The sequence below is a fragment of the Alosa alosa genome, chromosome 6, assembly GCF_017589495.1.
Source record: "Alosa alosa isolate M-15738 ecotype Scorff River chromosome 6, AALO_Geno_1.1, whole genome shotgun sequence".
In the NCBI taxonomy this organism is placed as follows: Eukaryota; Metazoa; Chordata; class Actinopteri; order Clupeiformes; family Clupeidae; genus Alosa; species Alosa alosa.
In genome coordinates, this window is record NC_063194.1 from 24,911,474 (window position 1) to 24,931,058 (window position 19,585).

The 19,585-nt window shown below is 40.4% G+C and overlaps 1 protein-coding gene across 1 annotated transcript in view; it reads right to left on the reverse strand.

The window, feature by feature from the left end:
- LOC125295986 (UNC93-like protein MFSD11) overlaps positions 1-19,585 on the reverse strand; it is a 30,555-nt gene that overhangs the window by 8,251 nt on the left and 2,719 nt on the right. The window contains exons 2-7 of the mRNA XM_048245583.1: positions 18,722-18,777; positions 15,990-16,097; positions 15,729-15,808; positions 15,004-15,100; positions 13,497-13,555; positions 13,200-13,344 (exon numbers count right to left, since the gene is read on the reverse strand). Coding sequence (XP_048101540.1) covers positions 13,200-13,344; positions 13,497-13,555; positions 15,004-15,100; positions 15,729-15,808; positions 15,990-16,097; positions 18,722-18,777 — 545 coding nt within the window. The remainder of the gene's footprint in view (positions 1-13,199; positions 13,345-13,496; positions 13,556-15,003; positions 15,101-15,728; positions 15,809-15,989; positions 16,098-18,721; positions 18,778-19,585) is intronic.

Here is a 19,585-nt window from a genome sequence, read left to right on the forward strand (position 1 = left end):
TCATGGGGGCCTTACAATAAAATAATTTATGTGTACATTTAGTGGCGATACACCAACAAAGGATTCCCGGGACACTGAAAGACCGGGTACACAAAAACTTGGTGAGCATGTACCCCCATATGGATAGCATGGAACCGTCATTTTTCGTTTTCATCTGCAGCCCCCGCTGGACTGGACCCCGAAAGGAGGGTAGGGCAGACACAGTTCTCTGTGAATCTTTTATGGTATGTTGGTCTCAGGGCCCACATAAACCTGGCTCATAATCACTCATTTGTGATTTGCCCCGGTAAAAAAAAATGAAAATCAGTAGGATTAAAAGAAAGCCAAAATAAATATTCATCATCATCATCATGGCTGCATTTTCAGTATTGAGAAGTAGTCGTTTGTCCACTAGATGGCGACGTTGCAGTGAGGCGTAATTTTGTTGGAAGTTAAAAGGGGTTGGAAAAACAATGGACGCTTCATACAAGGACTGTAATTTACCGCCTTTAACATCTAATAAGGATAGGGACGATGTTCACATGAAGTGTAATTCCATTTCTTCTTGAAGCGAAATAAATCTGAGGATGTTTATCGGACATGCTTGGTTTTACTGCAATGCGTTAATCTTGTAATATCAATAAGGACCTAGGTAATGTTACCGTTAGCGTTGGTTGAGTGATGGAGGCATTTGATTTATTGCATTTGTAGAAAACTATAAATGCGGTTATACCAAGCAAATGTATAGCAGCACTGTTTGTATCTTTTCGACTGTCATTTATTGCACGTGCTACAAAATCATTCTGTGCAATGGAAGATTTACCAACGTTATTAACCCGGTCTGATGCAGTTTTGCCTATACATGCGTGAGACTGAGGCGCCTGTTTATTTTGTTTTAAAAGTGCGTGCAGGGTGTGAGAGGGGAATCGATGTGCTTTGATTACAGCTTGGTAGTTGTAGTCTGTGAAATTAAAAAAACGCGTGTGTGTGAAGTATCCAAACAATGACACCTTCATTTCATTATGGCTGTTTTAGCAAAACACCTTAAGCTACTGTGTAGTAGGTCCCATTTAGAAGTGGCTACTTCATTTGGCGCTTTCCTTGACTCATGGAGCTGCGTGAATGTTATTACAACTTTTAAGCCCGCGATATGACAGTTTAAGTCCGGCTTGATACTGTAAGGCGTAAGCCATTGGTTTCCAAAGGAGATTTTATTTTGTGTCGCCAGCATAGCCTATTGACAATTTATGTTGTCAACAGGCCTACCTTATAATCCTACCTGTAGCTTAGGGAAGCTAACAACTTTCTATTAGGATCTAGTTTGTTAGTTACCGTTTTGTCATAACTCCCTGATGCATTTTTGCATTTAGAATAGCCAGAGTGTATATCTCAATCGAAAATTAAACAATATCGGTGCCTATGGACTAGGCTGGGTGAACCCAGCCTGATCTGCCCGCTATTTATTTTTGATTTCTTAAAAGATTGAGCTTGGTCTGATGAAAGCCAGACTAGCCATGGACCTCAGTTAAACAATGCAAGGGAACATGAATCAGCCTATATTTGCACTAACAATAACGGACAAAAGCTCTTCAACTTTGGCCCGTTAAAATGTGTATGAACAGTCTAGCGGCGCATTTCATCAAGGCCCATTTGGACATGTCAGTTATTTGCACCACTGGTTAGATGTAAAACAGCACTTCGTTTCAGATTAGGCTACTGTTACTTAATTTGTGCATTAACAATAACGTTTCAGACTACTGTTACTTAATTTGTGCATTGACAATAAAGTATTACATGAACTAAAGATGACTAAAATCTTATGTAGAAGAAGAAACATTCACAAAAAATCCATCCATCCAAAATGACCTTTGTTTTTGATAGCTGTTGAAAACGGCATGGAACTGACAGAGATGTTTTTGTTTATAAATACATAAAAAATAAATAAATAAATAACATTATGCTGATACCTTTTGCTTTTCCCAAATACAATGTAGCCTACAGGTGTAAGTGACCTTTCATCAATCCAGTTGCAATGGATGAGCTGTGATGAACTGCCCTACTTGTGATTGTTTAGAGATTTTAAAGGTTTTATAACAATTCTACATCTTCTTTGGCTATTCTACAATCTATTCACCTTTTCAGCACCAGTAGGGTACTTTCTGTGCAGCCAAGACACACACACTCAGGCATGCCAAACAAGCATACACAAAAGTTTCAAGAGTGGGGGATGGAGTAAAATATGGAGACAAATTGAAGTGTGATTTATTTTCGCGGAACGGATGTACAGGACTGAGCGGCGGTCATATTTTGTACCGCTATGCGGTACATCTAGTTTTAAAATCTTACAAGGCTTGGTTCTCAGGCACTCTGCTTGAGTTCAGAACTTTAAGCCTTGCTACTGAGAGGGATGGCCTTATGTAGCTGGATATGCCTCCCCCTTGTGGCTTTTTGTCCCAGGATTGACAGATGTATTAATTGTGGGGCGGCCTCTGGCCCTATGGTATTTAAGGAATCCATCCCTGACCTGGTTGTATGTAGATACGCATTGAGTGGTAGTCTATTGATTATGTATATTGAAAGTGTTACAGTCCGGCCCAGAATCCCCACTTAGTCTGTGATCTTTCATGCCTCTGCTGTCCCTGGACTCCATTCCAGGTTTTCCCTCTGTCCTGGCTCCTAGTTGACTGACAGGGGAGCTGCCCAATCATCAGTGCTTGCACTGTCACACCTGTTGCCACTCTCCTCGTCAGCCATAGCATTTAAGCAGTGCCAGGAGAAACACTCTTTGCCAGATTGTCACGTCTTTCACAATGGATTCTCGCTTATGCTCATCTGGGTTTGTAATGTAACGGAGTACAAATATTTCGTTACTGTACTTAAGTAGAAATTTCACGTATCTGTACTTTACTTCACTATTTAAATTTATGTCAACTTCCACTTTTACTCCACTACATTTCCTAGATAAAATGTATACTTTTATCCGTTATATTTCCACTAAGCATCTTCAAGTACTCGCTACTAAAACATAAAATTAGAAAAAAATGTGTGCGACTGCAATAAGGGAGGTTTGGCTTAATCACTGCTCCTAGATTGCATTACGACGCCCGCAAGAAGCTGGCGCCTATTTCAGCTCTTGTTTGTTGCTAAAGGAGGAGGACGACAACTGAAACCAAGAATGGAAGCACGAAAGCACCTACTTAACTCGTGAACAGGGTAGTGGTGAATATAACGCCATACACCCCGGGCCGATTTTGCAAGAAATGTTTCTGTACATCGGGCTACCTGCCCTAGCTGCCTGTGAAAGGCTATTTATCCATAGCATCGCAGGAGTTGTCTTCAGTCCAAGAAGAGTAAGACTGAATCAGGCCCGGGGTGGGTAATCGGGAGAATTCCCGGTGGGCCGCTTCACTTTTGACCCGGTTGAGAAAACAAATATGACATTGTCACGTTAGTCTATCTTTTCTTAAAGTAGGACACGTTCCGCATTCTGTGCATGACACCAATGCAATGCCTCTGCACTCGTCACTCCACCTACTGAGCCCATGCAGGTTGATCGAGCCCGGATTACTCCAGAGGAGCGTCAGCGCCGACGAGACTTGAAGGCTTGTTTCTACTGTGGAAAGGTGGGTCATTTCTGTCAATCATGTCCTTTAACCCTTTCGTGCCCGTGCCGAACATTCCATTTTTGGTGCTGGATGACCTTCTTACACAAAAAACCTTATTTCTTGAGTATAATACATACCATCAATGGGATATACATACCATTGTAATCAGAAGGGTCAGTTCTATCAAATGATGTAAAATACATATGGTAATGTTGATATAGTAATGAACAGTCTTTGAAAATCCTCTCCAAACGTATACCGAAATTCGTTAAAATTGAATTTCATTCGCATAAAAATGAATTTATCATATTTCTATACGAGATAGAGAAAAATATAGAGTGTATGACATGTTCAGCAAGTTGTGGGCTATTTAACAAAAAAGACTGAATTGGAATATCATTAATATTTCAAAAGTTATGATAAATTAAGTGATAAGTGTAAAAAAATGCAGGAAACGGGATTTAGAATGTTGACAGAATTCACATTCTCTTTCTCACCAAAAACATAAAAGTATGCATAAAAACTAATAATGAAGTCAGACACAATGGTTTAGATTTATTTGGTCCATAAGAATAAACCATTTATTTGTATATAAGCAAATGCTACAGTCAACAATATATAAAAGAAAAACATGTACCTTACCAGTAATACAGGAAGTAAGTATACTGTATATTTATTGAAGATCAATTCTGAATAGAGACATAGAATACATTTGATTCAATAGATACAACTTCCTTATATAAATTAGTGTAATATGAAAATGATATACATCTATAAAATGTATTATTTATGAAAAGCTAGGAATACAATCAACTTCAACATCACTCAAAAATCAATGTGTCTAAACATTTGAAAGTGGATTACATAGAACAAGCCTGTTGAGAATAAACACATACACACATACACACAAACTCACACACACACACACACAGAGGAGGATAGGGAAAGGTGGGGTGGGGAACCTGAAGGTTAAACACAGAAGACCTATGACTCATAACGAAACGCATCCCCTTCTGTAGAATGCCAAATCTGACAGCAATTTTGTTTACCAAAAAAGCAGTCACCTACCGCTAAACTCCAGGCCATACAAGCTACTTTAGTGTTATTATGTATTGTTTTTATAACAAAGCCAACCATTTTTCTTTGGTTCCTGCTGTACAGGAATATGTACTTGACGAAAAGACGACAGAGTAGTAGTTGGAGCAGCTGTTGTGATAGATTTTCGCCAAAGTCTTTCTGGCTGTAGCTACCAAACCTAGGTTCAACACCAGATTCTGCATTGCCAAACTTGAAATAATAAGAAACTACTGAAACCGCAATGTCAATGGAGAAAAAGTGTACACAATATGTATTTCTCATTTGGTCAACGCTCCCTGATCCCTTCAGAGACTTGGTTCCCCAGTAGCAATGGATATTAGGGAGGGAAGTGAAGTCCCATGTGTCAATGATCAATCCCAGAAAACTGTGAAACTCTTCTGGGGTCTCTTTGTCCCATGCCCCTGCACTGTGTGTTTGCATACGACGGCCTACTAAGCACAACCTCCCACCCGTTCCGGTTGGTAAAACCACATATGCCTGGGACAACATAAAAATCAACATAACAAGTCTATTTCACAGTGTTTTAGTGGCAGTCTACACCACCCTACGCACGCCACCTAAATCTATACCTTCTTCCTCCATCCTCACATGGTCTTCAACATTGTGAGCGCAAGCTCTTCAGCAGTCAGCTACCTCTTCAGGCCTGCAAGGAGGTCTGTGTAGGTCTTGTCATCCTCCATCTGAAACAACAGTAAAATCATACAAATGTAATACATTTATTAATTTAAAAAATAAAATCACACATACATACACAAGAAGAGGTAGCCTAAACTATTGAAGCATTTTGAGTAACTCAAAAATATTTAGAAGTATGAAAAGTCATTTTATTACACATGGGTTTAGCTACCCTAAATCGGATTGCCTGGCTGGCATTAAGATAAAGACAGATTACATTTCACCTAGTAACTAACTGCTTAAATGCAATAATGACATTTCTGACATAATATGTGATTTCACAACATGTTTTCTATAAAACTACATATTGAGAAGAGTAGAATATCAAGTCATGCCATCTTAGAAAATGTTGAGACAAGCACGTCTGATGTTTGTCATTTAGAAGTTAGCAAGGTAAAACAGTTCACTACAAACTGCCTAGCGAGGTAACAACCCGAGGAGAGGCAATACGTTAATTAGCACTACATTTCTGACAGAACTGCGGATTTCACATCTTGTTTTCTACAACTACATATTGAGAGGAGTAAAAATATCGCCATCTTATTTCATGTAAGAGAACGCGAACTTAGAAACGCTGGCTTTTTCCATTGATTTATTCAGCTTTGGTATGCTATACTGACTATACTGACTTGCTATACTATAATGCTTACCTAACAAGCAAATTGGTACTAGAAAACAAACTTACTTACAGGTTATATACTAACAGGTTTTTAAATGAAATTGTCAAATGAAAATAACTGATATCAAAAGCAAACGAGAATACTGCAAGTAGTTCAGAGTAATGCAGCTAGCTAAAGTTACATGACGATGCACTTAGCTCCCGCTATGCCATAATGTTGACGCTGATGAGAAAGCATATTACTGTCAAATAACATGATTTTATGACATGATTTTTAAGATTAACCATAACTAGAAACGATGTAAAATATATATTACCTCAGTTTATCCAGCTGTGTGGTTTCCAGTCGAGGTAAACTCCAACGAAGTGCAGGTGGCATCTGGCGGTCCATGTTTTTTTCACGACTCATCTTCAAGTATCCAAAACATTTCACGCCATAAACCCCTTAACCAATCATATCAAATTGAAGCTTATGTTGTCAGCATTACGGGGAAGATTTCAGAAATAAAATCAGTCATGGGACAGCTGAGATATTAGATGATTGGTCATCGTTAAAAATTTAACGAAATTAGAACGGTCGGGCTTGTAAGGGTTAAAAGGAAATGCCCACCAGTAAGAGTAGGGGGCCTGGCGGACACAATTCAAGATCACCCCCCTATCAAACGCTCCTATCTTCCTGTTGTACTCATCCATGACAGTCAGCCCCATACTCTTCATGCCCTCATTGATTCTGGAGCTGACAAGAATTTAATATGTACGGCCACTGCCAAGAGACTGGGGATTCCTGTATATGCTCTTGAACAGCCCCTCACAGTCCAGGCCCTCGATGACAGTTGTTTGAGCTCTATCACCCATAGAACTGCCCCTATCTCGTTAAGAATTTCAGGAAACCATACGGAAGTTATCATTTTCCATGTCATTGAGAATTCTCATGTCCCAATTGTTCTTGGATTCCCATGGCTTTCCTTGCACAATCCCCACATCAACTGGTCAGACAATACCATCTTGGAGTCCTTTCTGTCTGTCCTCATGTTTGAAGTCTGCTGTTACCCCTGTCTCTAACTCTCCAGCTGTGGAGGAATTCCCTGATTTATCCAATGTGCCACTGGAGTATTTGGACCTCAAGCTAGTGTTCAGCAAATCACGTGCAGTCTCCCTGCCCCCTCATAGGCCATATGACTGTGCCATTGAGCTGTTTCCTGGCACCTCTATTCTCTATTCTAGACTCTATTCTCTCTCCCCCTCAGAAAGAGGAGCTATGAATAAATAAATTACAGAATCATTGGCTGCTGGAATCATCCGCCCGTCATCGTCTCCTGCTGGTGCTGGTTTCTTTTTTGTGGGTAAGAAGGACGGCTCGTTGCGCCCCTGCATTGACTATCGTGGACTAAATGACATTATAGTCAAGAATCGCTATCCTTTACCCCTCATGTCAACAGCTTTTGATTTGCTACAGGGGGCCCAGATTTTCACTAAACTTGACTTGAGAAATGCCTACCACCTTGTGAGGATTAGGGAGGGAGATGAATGGAAAACAGCCTTCAACACCCCAACAGGCCACTATGAATATCTCGTGGTCCCTTTTGGATTAACCAATGCGCCAGCTGTTTTTCAGGCTCTGGTCAACGATGTCTTGAGAGACTTCTTGAATGTTTTTGTTTTTGTTTACCTTGATGATATTTTGATCTTTTCACGTACTCTTGCTGAACACCGGCTCCACGTCAGGCAAGTTCTCCAGCGGCTTCTGGAGAACAAACTGTTTGTTAAGGCAGAGAAGTGCGAATTCCATAAGGATTCAGTCTCTTTGGGCTACATTATCTCTCCCTCCCAGGTCCAGATGGACCCCTCAAAACTGAAGGCAGTGGTTGACTGGGTCACTCCTTCCTCAAGACGGGAACTCCAGCGTTTGCTGGGCTTCGCGAATTTCTACAGGCGGTTCATCAGGAACTACAGTTCTGTGGCTGCCCCCCTTACTGCTACTAAGTCCCCTTTCCGATGGCATGAAGGAGCAGAGAAGGCTTTTGCTGAGCTCAAGCAGAGGTTCACGTCAGCCCCTATTCTCATCATTCCCGATCCCGCCCATCAATTTGTGGTTGAGGTTGATGCCTCGGAGTCTGGAGTAGGAGGCATTCTGTCCCAGAGATCCTGCAAGGATAATAAGCTTCACCCATGTGCTTTCTTTTCTCGCCGCCTCTCTCCTGTAGAGAGAAACTATGATATTGGAGATCGGGAGCTGCTGGCAGTGAAACTGGCCCTGGAGGAATGGAGGCATTGGCTGGAGGGAGCTGATCGTCCTTTCCTGGTATGGACGGATCACAAGAACCTGGAGTATCTCCGAACAGCCAAGCGCCTCAATGCTCGACAAGCCAGGTGGTCTCTCTTTTTCTCACGGTTAAATTTTTCTCTCCTATCGTCCAGGATCCAGAAATGCCAAGCCAGATGCTCTTTCTCGGCAATTCACCTCAGCTCAGGACCCAGCCTCCGTGGAGACCATCCTCGGTGCCTGGTGGCAGCAGCCCGAATGAATATAGAGACTCTTGTCCAGAAGGCTCGGGAGCAGGAACCAGTACCAAGTCAAGAACCCCCTAACCACTTGTTTGTGCCTCTCTCAGTCCGGTCACAGGTGCTGAAATGGGGGCAGAAGGGGGGCATGGTTCCAGAATTGCCTGCCATCCTGGGACAGCCCGGACCCTGGCACTGGTCGGACAGCGCTTTTGGTGGCCATCCATTAGGAGGGACGTCCGGACCTTTGTGGCAGCCTGTAACATCTGCAGTAGGAACAAGACGGGTAACAGACCTCCTGCTTGGACCTTGCATTAACAGACAAGGGTAACAGACCTTTGCTTGGACCTTGCATTCTTTTGTTGCCAACCTATGCCTGTTCAACCACGTGAGTCTCGCCTAGCCCCTTTGATTCATCTGCCTGTTTTTTTTTTTGGCCTACTCGTGTACCGAACTCTGCCTGTTTTTGCCACCTTGGATTTTTCCTATGGTATTTAAGGAATCCGTCCCTGACCTGGTTGTATGTAGATACGCATTGAGTGGTAGTCTATTGATTATGTATATTGAAAGTGTCATAGTCCGGCCCAGAATCCCCACTTAGTCTGTGATCTATCATGCCTCTGCTGTCCCTGGACTCCATTCCAGGTTTTCCCTCTGTCCTGGCTCCTAGTTGACTGACAGGGGAGCTGCCCAATCATCAGTGCTTGCACTGTCACACCTGTTGCCACTCTCCTCGTCAGCCATAGCATTTAAGCAGTGCCACTCTTACAAACACTCTTTGCCAGATTGTCACGTCTCACGATTGTCACGTTCACAGTGGATTCTCGCTTATGCTCATGCTCTTTTGGATTACTGTTTTTTGACCTAAGCCTGTTTTTTGGACTTGTGAATTGGACTCAACCCTTTTGGAAACCTTTGCTTGGACCTTGCATTCTTTTGTTGCCAACCTATGCCTGTTTGACCATGTGAGTCTCGCCTAGACCCTTTGATTCATCTGCCTGTATTTTTCTTGGCCTATACTCGTGTACCGAACTCTGCCTGTTTTTGCCACCTTGGATTTTTGACTGAACCTTGCCTGTACTGCTGCCTGTGTTTTTGCCTGCCAACCTGTGTACCAAACTCTACCTATCTTGCCACTTTTGCCTGCCAACCTGTGTACCGAACTCTGCCGGTCTTGCCACTTTGGATTTTGACTGAAACCTGCCTGCACCTCTGCCGTTTTTTGGATTTTTTTTTTAGTTTGCACTCTTTTGTCAAGTCACTCTGCCTGGCTGCCGATTCCTGTGTTCTGTCATTAAAACCCACTAAATATACTCTCTGCTTCCCGAGTCTGCTTTTGGTTCCACAGCAACTCACCTGGCCTCACCGGCCCTGACAGAAAGTTTGTATGATGTCTAATTTTAGAATGAGCGACAAATTGTAATTTTAGCTTTTTCTATATCTACAGATTGACAGAAGCATCGACTGTGCTCGTGCTGGTCTCAGGGCTGTTTCCATGACCTATGAGTCTGCTGCTTTGTTTTCACGGTTTGTTTATGTTCATTTGACTTCTGAGGGAGGTCTTGTCAGCCTGAAGACCCATTGTAATTTCCCCATCAGTGCCTCCTCATGGTGAATGACCTGGTTTGTTTTTATATGGATTGAATAGTCTTTAATGTCCCCTAGTGGAAATTTGGTTGACAGCCAGTAATCAGCACAAATACACTCAATCAACATAAAACATCGCCCCTGTGTTAGCTGAACTGCATTGGCTCCATTTCCTATAGAATTGCTTTAAGGTTCTGTTAATTACTTACAAACCTCTGAATGGCATAGCACCTTCATATCTCTAAACTTTTAATATCGTATCAACCACAAAGGAACCTTAGATCTTCCAATGCTAATATTTTAATTTGGCCCAAAGTGCTCCACAAGCAAAACGGAGAAGCTGCTTTTACCCATTATGCACTGAAGCTATGGAACACCCTGCCTCTGTACATCAAACAGGCGAGTTCTGTAAATATCTTTTAAAAAGATATCTTGTATCTTATATCTTGGTAGCCTATTTCTTCACATTATTTTACATTCTACTGCTGCTATTTACAGGGTCTTTCTATTTTACTGTAATGGTTTTACTATACGTGTTGTTGTATCTATCTCCTTACCATCCTGTGAATTCTCATCTTTACTTAATTCTAAATATCTGATGTTTTATTTATTGTTTTGTTTGTTTGCATTATTATTATATTGTTTTTTTTTTTTTACTTTTTCTCTACTGCTAGATTGGCCACTGCTCTCTGTGTGGCTCTGACCTCATACACATACCCAACGCTGTTGAGGTCAGTACTACTGATTTTTATATCAGTCTAGGAGATCATGTATCTGAAAAACATGACTTGCCTTTTGGTGTGGCCCAGGGGAGCTGCCTTGGTCCCCTGCTATTTTCTCTATATATGCTTCCATTGGGAAACGTCATAAGTCAGCATAATGTAAACTTCCACAGCTACGCAGATGATACCCAATTGTATATTTCTGTGGAGCCAACTAACCCAGATGGCCTTTGCTCCCTCACTGCATGCCTAACCTCCATTAATCAGTGGATGAGCAAAAACTTTTTGAAACTAAATGATGACAAAACAGAGGTACTTCTGTTTGGACCAAAACTTAAGCGAGATATTATTCTTAGTAATCTGGGGAACTTGGCACACCAGGTCAAACCAAAAGTAACAAGCCTCGGTGTCATCTTAGATGCAGAGTTAAGTTTTAAGCCCCATATCAGTAAAGTTACTCAGACAGCCTATTTCCACTTGAGAAACATTGCCAAAGTGCGCCCCTTTTAACTCAACAAGATGCAGAAAAACTAATTCACGCCTTTATCACTAGCAGGTTAGACTACTGTAATGCACTTTTCACTGGTCTTCCCAAAAACATCTAAAGAAATTGGCACTCATACAGAACTCTCATGGCTAGACTTTTAACTAAGACTAAGAAGAGAGAACACATCACCCCTGTGTTGGCTGAACTGCACTGGCTCCCTATTTCCTATAGAATTGATTTTAAGGTTATGTTAATTACTTACAAAGCTCTGAATGGCATAGCACCTTCATATATCTCTGAGCTTTTAATATCTTATCAACCACAAAGGAAACTTAGATCATCCAATTCTAATCTTTTAATCGCACTCCAAAGTGCTCCACAAACAAAGTGGAGAAGCTGGCGCGTTTATCCATTATGCCCCAAACTATGGAACACCCTGCCTCTGTACATCAAGCAGGCGAAGTTCAGTAAATATTTAAAAAAAAGATCTGAAAACATACCTGTACAGGAAAGCTTTTAGTTAACTCATCTTATCCTGTAGACTACATTTTCAGATTATTCTACATCTGCTACTATTGAGGGCTTAGCCAGCCAGAAGCAGATGGGCTCCCCTATTAAGTCAGGTTCTGCTCAAGGTTTCTTCCTGGAATATGGGAGTTTTTCCTTGCCACAGTTGCCATAATGGCGTGCTTGTGGGGGGGTAAGAGGGTTAAGGCTGCCAGTCTTATGACATGTCATTTTCTATATTTTTGATATGTTGCTGAGTAGATCATAAACAGCAAAGAAAAGTGATTGATAATGACTGACTGACTATTATTGTGTTACATGCTTCAAATGTAAAGCACTTTGAGCTGCATTCTGTGTATGAAAGGTGCTATACAAATAAAGCTTATTATTATTATTATTATTATTATTATTATTATTATTATTATTATCTTCCGACAGAGAGTAACAATTCTACCAAGACTATTTTTGTTTGTTACGCTCAGGTTGCCAAATCAGATCATAGCAAAAGTTCAAACTGATTCAGCAAATGAGATGAGTAAAACATTCAACACTGAATCCCTTCAACTTCCTCAAAAAGAACAGTCTCTGATCGGCCTTTCTGCAGATGGCGTCATTTTGTGTTATTTGCATTTCTGGCTCTGTTATTAGCCAAACAATTGCTGTGGTGCCCTATCTGTAATGCATGTGGAGTGCTGATTGGGCATTGGCCGTTTTGATTATTGTCAAGGTGTGTGTGTGTGTGTGTGTGTGTGTATACTGGTGCATGCAAGTGTATACAGGTGCATGTGTGTACACTGGTGCATGCTGGGTGTGTGTGTGTTTATGCTGGTGTGTGTGTTTGCATGCTTATTTCACAACTGTTCCCTGTATGCTGCACCGTGGCAGCTGGAAGGAGAGCTATTGTGTGCCCCCTATAAAAAGATAAGTCCTTCTTTGATAGTGAACAAACTACAGTAGCACCAGTGTATTCGTGCTGTATGAACCATGCATAGTGACTATTGACCCTTTTTCCTCTCTCACTGGGCAGGAGCTGTGAGTCCAAGTGGTGGCAGGGTGGTCCCAAGGTGGTGGAGTCCCTTGACTCTTCCTGCTGTAGTACACTGGGTGTTTTTCTTTTGGATTGACGTGTTGACATGTGGTGTGGATCTTCCGGATCCTCTCCTCTGTGATAGCCCCTAGCCCCCCGCCAGAGTTGTGATTTGCTGTGGGTTTGCCCTTTTTGGGGGTTGTGTGCTTTTTGTATATTATTATTTATTGGATGTTTCTTTTTTTTTGGACTCCCACGTCTGGTTTACGTGGTCACAAACCTGTGTTGCCTCATAGAGCTTGACGTAGTTAACCCCCTAACTATTAGGCCTACTTAATGGAGTATATCCTGTGAAACTCCTCAGGTGGTGTAGTCGGTTACTCTCACTTACATCATGTGTTTGGACAGCAAGCTCTGACTCTCCTCCTCAGAGATGACCTCCTCAAGACGCTGGGGAGACCTTAAGGTCAGGAAGCACAGCGTGCCAATGACAGAGACCACCAGCAGCGATATGAACATGGTCCTTCTATTCTCATCTGGAAAAAACACCACATTATTCACAGGGGATGCAGAACACTTATTCTAACATATTTTTTTGTTGTTTAATGTGTTCATGTGTATTTGAAAAAGAAAAGCCCTGAATGCCATATGAAGAAGAAATCATACTAAACCAAATGCTATATCTTACCTGTGATATCATCTTTTCCTCTCCAGTCTAAATAAACATACAAATTTCCAAATATCATACTGAAAAAAGGAGATCAAAGAGAATTGTTTAGGTTACTCAGACATTGAAAGAAGTGTGGTCTGCACACGGCAATTGCTCCAAAAATATCAACTTTATTACTTTAAAAACATAGCAACGTTTCGATCATTGTATGCATGTAAACTTATAATGGGCCTTGATTTAAATGACAGGGCAAAGTGCAAGGTCTAAAGTCTAACTAAAGCTAGTTTGATACCTATAAAATTTACTTGCTCATTTAATACTATGTGCCAAGTCCTAAGCACAAACATTGGTAGGTCAGCTCAGTGCTTTCCCCTGCCACATAATAGTTTTAGTTCAAACACGAGACACTTTGTTCTTTGACTGGCTTTGCACTTTGCCCCTGATTTAAATTAGGGCCTATAATGTAAATAAGAATTCTAAAGGCATTTGATACTTTACCTATTCGATACTATTCTACCTTGTGTCTTTTATTTTGTCTTTGTAATTATTCTTTATTTTAAAATTGTTTTACCTTGTGCGTTTTTTGTTATGATCTTTACCTTTTAAACTATTCTTTGACTATTGCCCTTCTATGCTTTTATTCACTATTACTGTTTGCGTTTGTCTTATGTAAATCACATTGAATGACCTGTGTATGAAATGCGCTATAGACCCTTTCAACAATAAAAACAAAAACAATGCTTGAACGTTCTATTTGGGCCCCAATCTACTTCCTCTGCATTAAGATAACATATGGAATGTTAAAAAGGAAGTCTTGTGGGACCAACTATGATGCTGATAATGGAACTCTCTTGAAAGGGTCTATATAAATAAGCCTGACTTGACTTGACTAAGGGAAGTTATTATGCAAACAGTAGCATCAACATCCATTGCTATTTTTGGTCTAGGTGTCCATGGAGACCAGAGGTTGGCCTCTGTCATTGGTCAATCCCGCTCCACATCTCTCTCACACTCATTTCCTGTCTCTCTTAGCTGTCCTATCCAAATGTAGGTGCTTTCCAAACGGACAGCGGTCACCGTTCTCTGCCCAGCTGGTCATCTAAATAACAATTCAAAACTGAAGTGCCCTCACCACCACCTCAAAAGCTGATAAGATAAAATAAAAATTCTTTATCTTGGAGGCGGGCAGGCGTGTTCTCGATTTGTGCACGTAAGTGGCAAGAATGTCAGGACTGAGCCCTCCTGCCGAAACGCCACTCAAATAACCCGCTTGCCCACTCGCTTCCCATTGAAAAGCCCTTTAGGCTCCGAAATAATATAAACTTTAATAAAGGCATGTGATACTAGAAGAGGGAGGTTTGAAAATGGGACACAGACACATTACTAAAACTCAAACATCAAACTTGTAATACTACTAATACTACCACTACTACTAATAATAACAATAATAATGTTACTGTATGGCAATGTTTTGTTGGTACACTAAAACAAGGCAACTCCAGTTAATGTTTACTGTCATCCATACCTGCACTGCAACAGCGCCCAGAACACTCCTGTGTTCCTATTTATGGTTGAGGCATCTGAGTTGTCAACCAAGAAGTGTCCTTGAGCAGTCCACAGCACTGAAAGTGTTCAGAACAAGTTTACTGATTACAGACAGTTTTGAAGAGAGTGAGAGAGACTATTTATGACAAATGACTAGACTATGACTATTTCTTCAGATGACATCTAACCCACTGTACATTTCTGGGAGATGATGCAGAGGGGGATTACTAATAATATATATAATTACTATTTCATGACAATTTTGTTTTTGATGTTTTTTTTTTTTTTCAAATACAAGTGATCTAACTATATTTCAGCATATTATTGTATAGAAGGGGAATGTATAGTATGGTTTTGTTCCTCAAAATAGCCATTTTAACTACCGGTACTAGCTATTTTGCTACAGCAGTTACATTAATAATAAAATGAAAAGCGGTCATCACTTCAATGACTTCACTTCCATGCTGTAAGTCCCCACCTGGTACTTCCTTTTCATGTTACTCATAAACAAGTTCCTTCTATTCAGGTCTGAATAACCTATTGGCCAAAGAGCTGTTTAACAATAAAACCATAAAAAGCACATGTTGATAAGGCAAGCTATGGTTTTAATACAAACGGGTTCCTTTCCCAAGTACCGACTTAGGGTTGTACTACGCAACAATGTATTGTCGTTTTTGTTTATGAGTTAATTTTAAGTAAACTTACTAGCAGCTCCCATGCCGATCAGCACTGATGTAAAATACAAGGACCATGTGTATGGAGTGATGAACACTGCTATGTAACCGCTGCAGGGACATACAAATGAAGTGTTGTTGTTTTTTGGTTTGTATACAGTAGTGTTTTGCAATCCAGTCCCAAATTCACAGTTGTATTTATTACTAATATTTGCAATCATATTTTTGAATTCATTATATATTAAAGAGATTTGTTTTTTAACTAATATTACATTGATGAAGATATGTTTACCTGTAGAGTATACCACTTAAAAACATGGTCAGCTGAGGTCCGGTAATGGCCACAACTGTAGGTGCCAGCAAATTGGAGAATGAAAACACTCCATAAATTATACCCAAACTGTAAAAAACGAAGAAAAAAAAACTCTTTGTCACATATCAGTTCTTTCCGATGCCTTGCTATGTGAGACATACATGATGTTCTAATCTAAAGGGCAATCAGATAGACAGATGCTGAACACTAACTGTAAACAGCAAGTCCATTAAATGCTGTAACATCCACCATGGACACATATTATTTGGTCAACTTCTTCCCAGTTACTAAGCCCTCATGTGGAAAACCTGCTAATTCAGCTCACCCAGTCAAACTCCTCTCTCTGAGAGTTTCAGAATAAATCAACATTTTCATCCCTACAACATTGATACTGAAATGGGGATGGGGTTTTGTTTATAGATGTCACAGACAGATAATAATAATTATAATATTTATTTATAGAGCACTTTTCTAAACAAAGTTACAAAGTGCTTTACATATATAAAAGAATAAACAGAACACAATTAAATGTCTAAAAACAATACAAATAAGACCATATCAACATTGGCAAAAAAAGGAGAAAAAAATACAATGATTAGACAGTATACAAGGCAAAACAAAAACAAAACAAGACAAAACAAAAATGAAACTTAAATAAACTCTTTAAGGAGAGATTTAAAAGATGTCACAGAATTAGCTAAGCTTATTTGCTCAAGCAGTGCATTCCAGAGCTTTGGGGCTAACACAGAAAAAGATCTGTCCCCTTTAGTAGCAAGCCGGGACTCAGGAATCGTTAATAAACCTTTGCCTGCAGACCTTAATGTGCGTGTAGGACTATAAGGAATTAACATACATCAAAAATGTAACCATTTTAAAATCAATTCTCCAGCATATTGGGAGCCAGTGTAGTGATGCTAGAACAGGAGTGATGTGTTCATACTGTTTGGTCTTATTTAGGAGCCTGGCAGCAGTTTTGGACTATTTGAAGCCTGTGTAAGGACTTTTGAATTAGGCATGTGAAAAGACTGTTACAATAACGCAGGCGTGAGGAGATAAAAGCATGTAAGATGGTTTCTGTGTCTATGACTGATAAAAAAAGGTCTTATTTTGGAAATATTCCTTAGTTGGTAAAAACAAAGATTGCACAAGCTTTGCAATATGATGTTCAAAATTTAGAGTGCCGTCAAACCAGATGAGTGTGTTTACCTACAGAATGAAAGCATAGATGGCTTGGGACCTAGTGCAACAGTTTAACCTTTACTTTTGCATGAGAACATTCTAATGGACTGCTAGGCTACATGTAATTTACAATAGCCTATGTGGAAATTGTAAATAAGGTGGTTTACTTTATGTGCTGACTATAAATTAAATATACTTGATATTGATAATAGCAGACTGCTGTTATATGCTGGATAAAATATAATCCCATGCATCATGTCTCACCAAGGGATAAAAAATAAAAGGCTCAAACAGGGTTTTTTTCCCCAACATATGCCTTATCCCAACCCCCTCATCACCACTATCTACACATACAGTATCTGGTGGCTCTGTGATACCATATCTACTTAGTTCCACTGCTCTCAGAATAAAACAACAAACACACTCTTGGTTAAAGGGACACCAGGCAATGTTTTTGTGTTAATTAATCATCTTCGTAAGTCGGTATATGGTTAAATGACTCATTATGGGGCAAATGAAGGCTCTCTCGCCCGCCCCTACTGCCTGTAGGAAGAATATCCCACTTGCAAGTTCGGTGTATCCTACCCGCCGACCGAAGCAGGATCAGTTTACAGCACAGAGGCAGGCTAACGAAACGCTAGAGATTGTTGCAAACGTGTGTAGTAGTAGCAGCGAAAACCCTTGACGGAAGACGCAAAGAAAAGGAAAAGAGCTTCAGACTGAACGAGGGGGAGTTTTGTAGAGAAAAATCATCAGGCTTGCCTGGTGTCCCTTGAATACATCATTTCTGAAGATAACCCCTTTTCTTGCCCACCTGTTATCCATGAAAACAAGAAGTGAAAAAAAAAAAAATTAACAGAAAAGGGAAGATAATTCTGTGGTGTGGTGCCTGGCCGGTTCTCTTGAAATACCACATTTTACTACTTGAGGCCGCTGTATGTAATACATAGCCAACTCAAATACACCCTTAAACTATGTATTTTCTCTAGCCTAGAAATCTAGACGCGCCCCTAGCGGCAGCAAATTATATTTGCTGCCAGGGCTAGTCTAGCAACTCTCCGTTGGCTTGTGAGCTCCAGAAATCAAAAATCAATCAGGCCAATGAAATCGTGTATAGAGTCGTTAGGTGGGCTTCACAGAATGATTGATGGCAGAGTTGCAACGGTTTGGCTTGAATTCCCTGATACTTGAAAACAAATAAGATGGATGTTGCTGTTGGCGAACAGTGTGACACGAGTTAAGCTTTTATTAAGTTGGCAAACGTTTGAACTAGCCAACTAGCTCCGCTGGTGGGAAACGCATGGGACTCATAGCGCTGCCGCTGTCCTATTGCGTGCAGAAGGAATTTGAAAGACAACTGATTATCCCGCCCCTCGGACTTAGCACTGCGAACGGTGAGTGCCCACCAGTCGTCAGGCTATATTTTCTCATCACAAACCAGCAAATCCAGCTACAAAGATGTCTTGCCATAATAGCCAAAAATACCACATTTTTAAATGAAATGTTGTATGCATGTGATATTGGGTCTTTACCTGTGGTAGCCACTTCCAGCAAATGTGTCATTTTGAATGCTCTTCAGCACAGTTTGCTAATATCGAAGAGAGAGAAAGAAAGAGAACATTAATTTGAAGATGTTTGTGATTTTTTTTTTATCTCAATGCCAAATATTATCATATAGTCTTGGCTAAAATTGTTTGTGCCCTTTCACTAAAAAAGCAAAAAACTCTCATTTTGTTCTCTGAAATAATGTCAAACTGACAATAGTAATCTGCATTCATTGTTTATTCCATGTTCAATGCAAATCAACAAATGCTTTCTGGTGCTCTGAATGACTTAATTTAAAAAAGGGTGCCTTCACTGCCTTGAAGGTCTGCCTTCAACAGACTGCATATTTCAGCTCTTTCCAGAGATGTTCAATGGGATTCAGGACTGGACTGATAGAAGGTGACTTCAGAATAGCCCACTGTTTGTTCCTTAGACATTTTTGGATGTTTTAGTATCCTGTTGGAGGACCCATGACCTGAGACTGAGATTTTTACACGGGATGTATGTTTCACTCCAGGAATTCAGCCAAGACTGTATTGCCAGTGACTGACGAAGTGCATGGTTATATATTATAAGTACATTTACATGACATGAAATCATAATCTTACAAAAACAACTTCATTGTTTGCATATAAAGTTGGTCTAACTTAATACAGCTCTATTTCCCTGTGTCAATGCTGCCACATGGTGGAAGTACAGAGTCCAATGCACATTCTCTCTCCTTGTTCTAATTCTGTCGGATAGGAGTTCACTAAAAGCAGGGCATGGATACAATATGGGTATAGTTACTGTCGCCTAGTGGTTTACTTGTGTGATTTCAGAATAGTATCTTAATGTTTGGTGCCCCATGG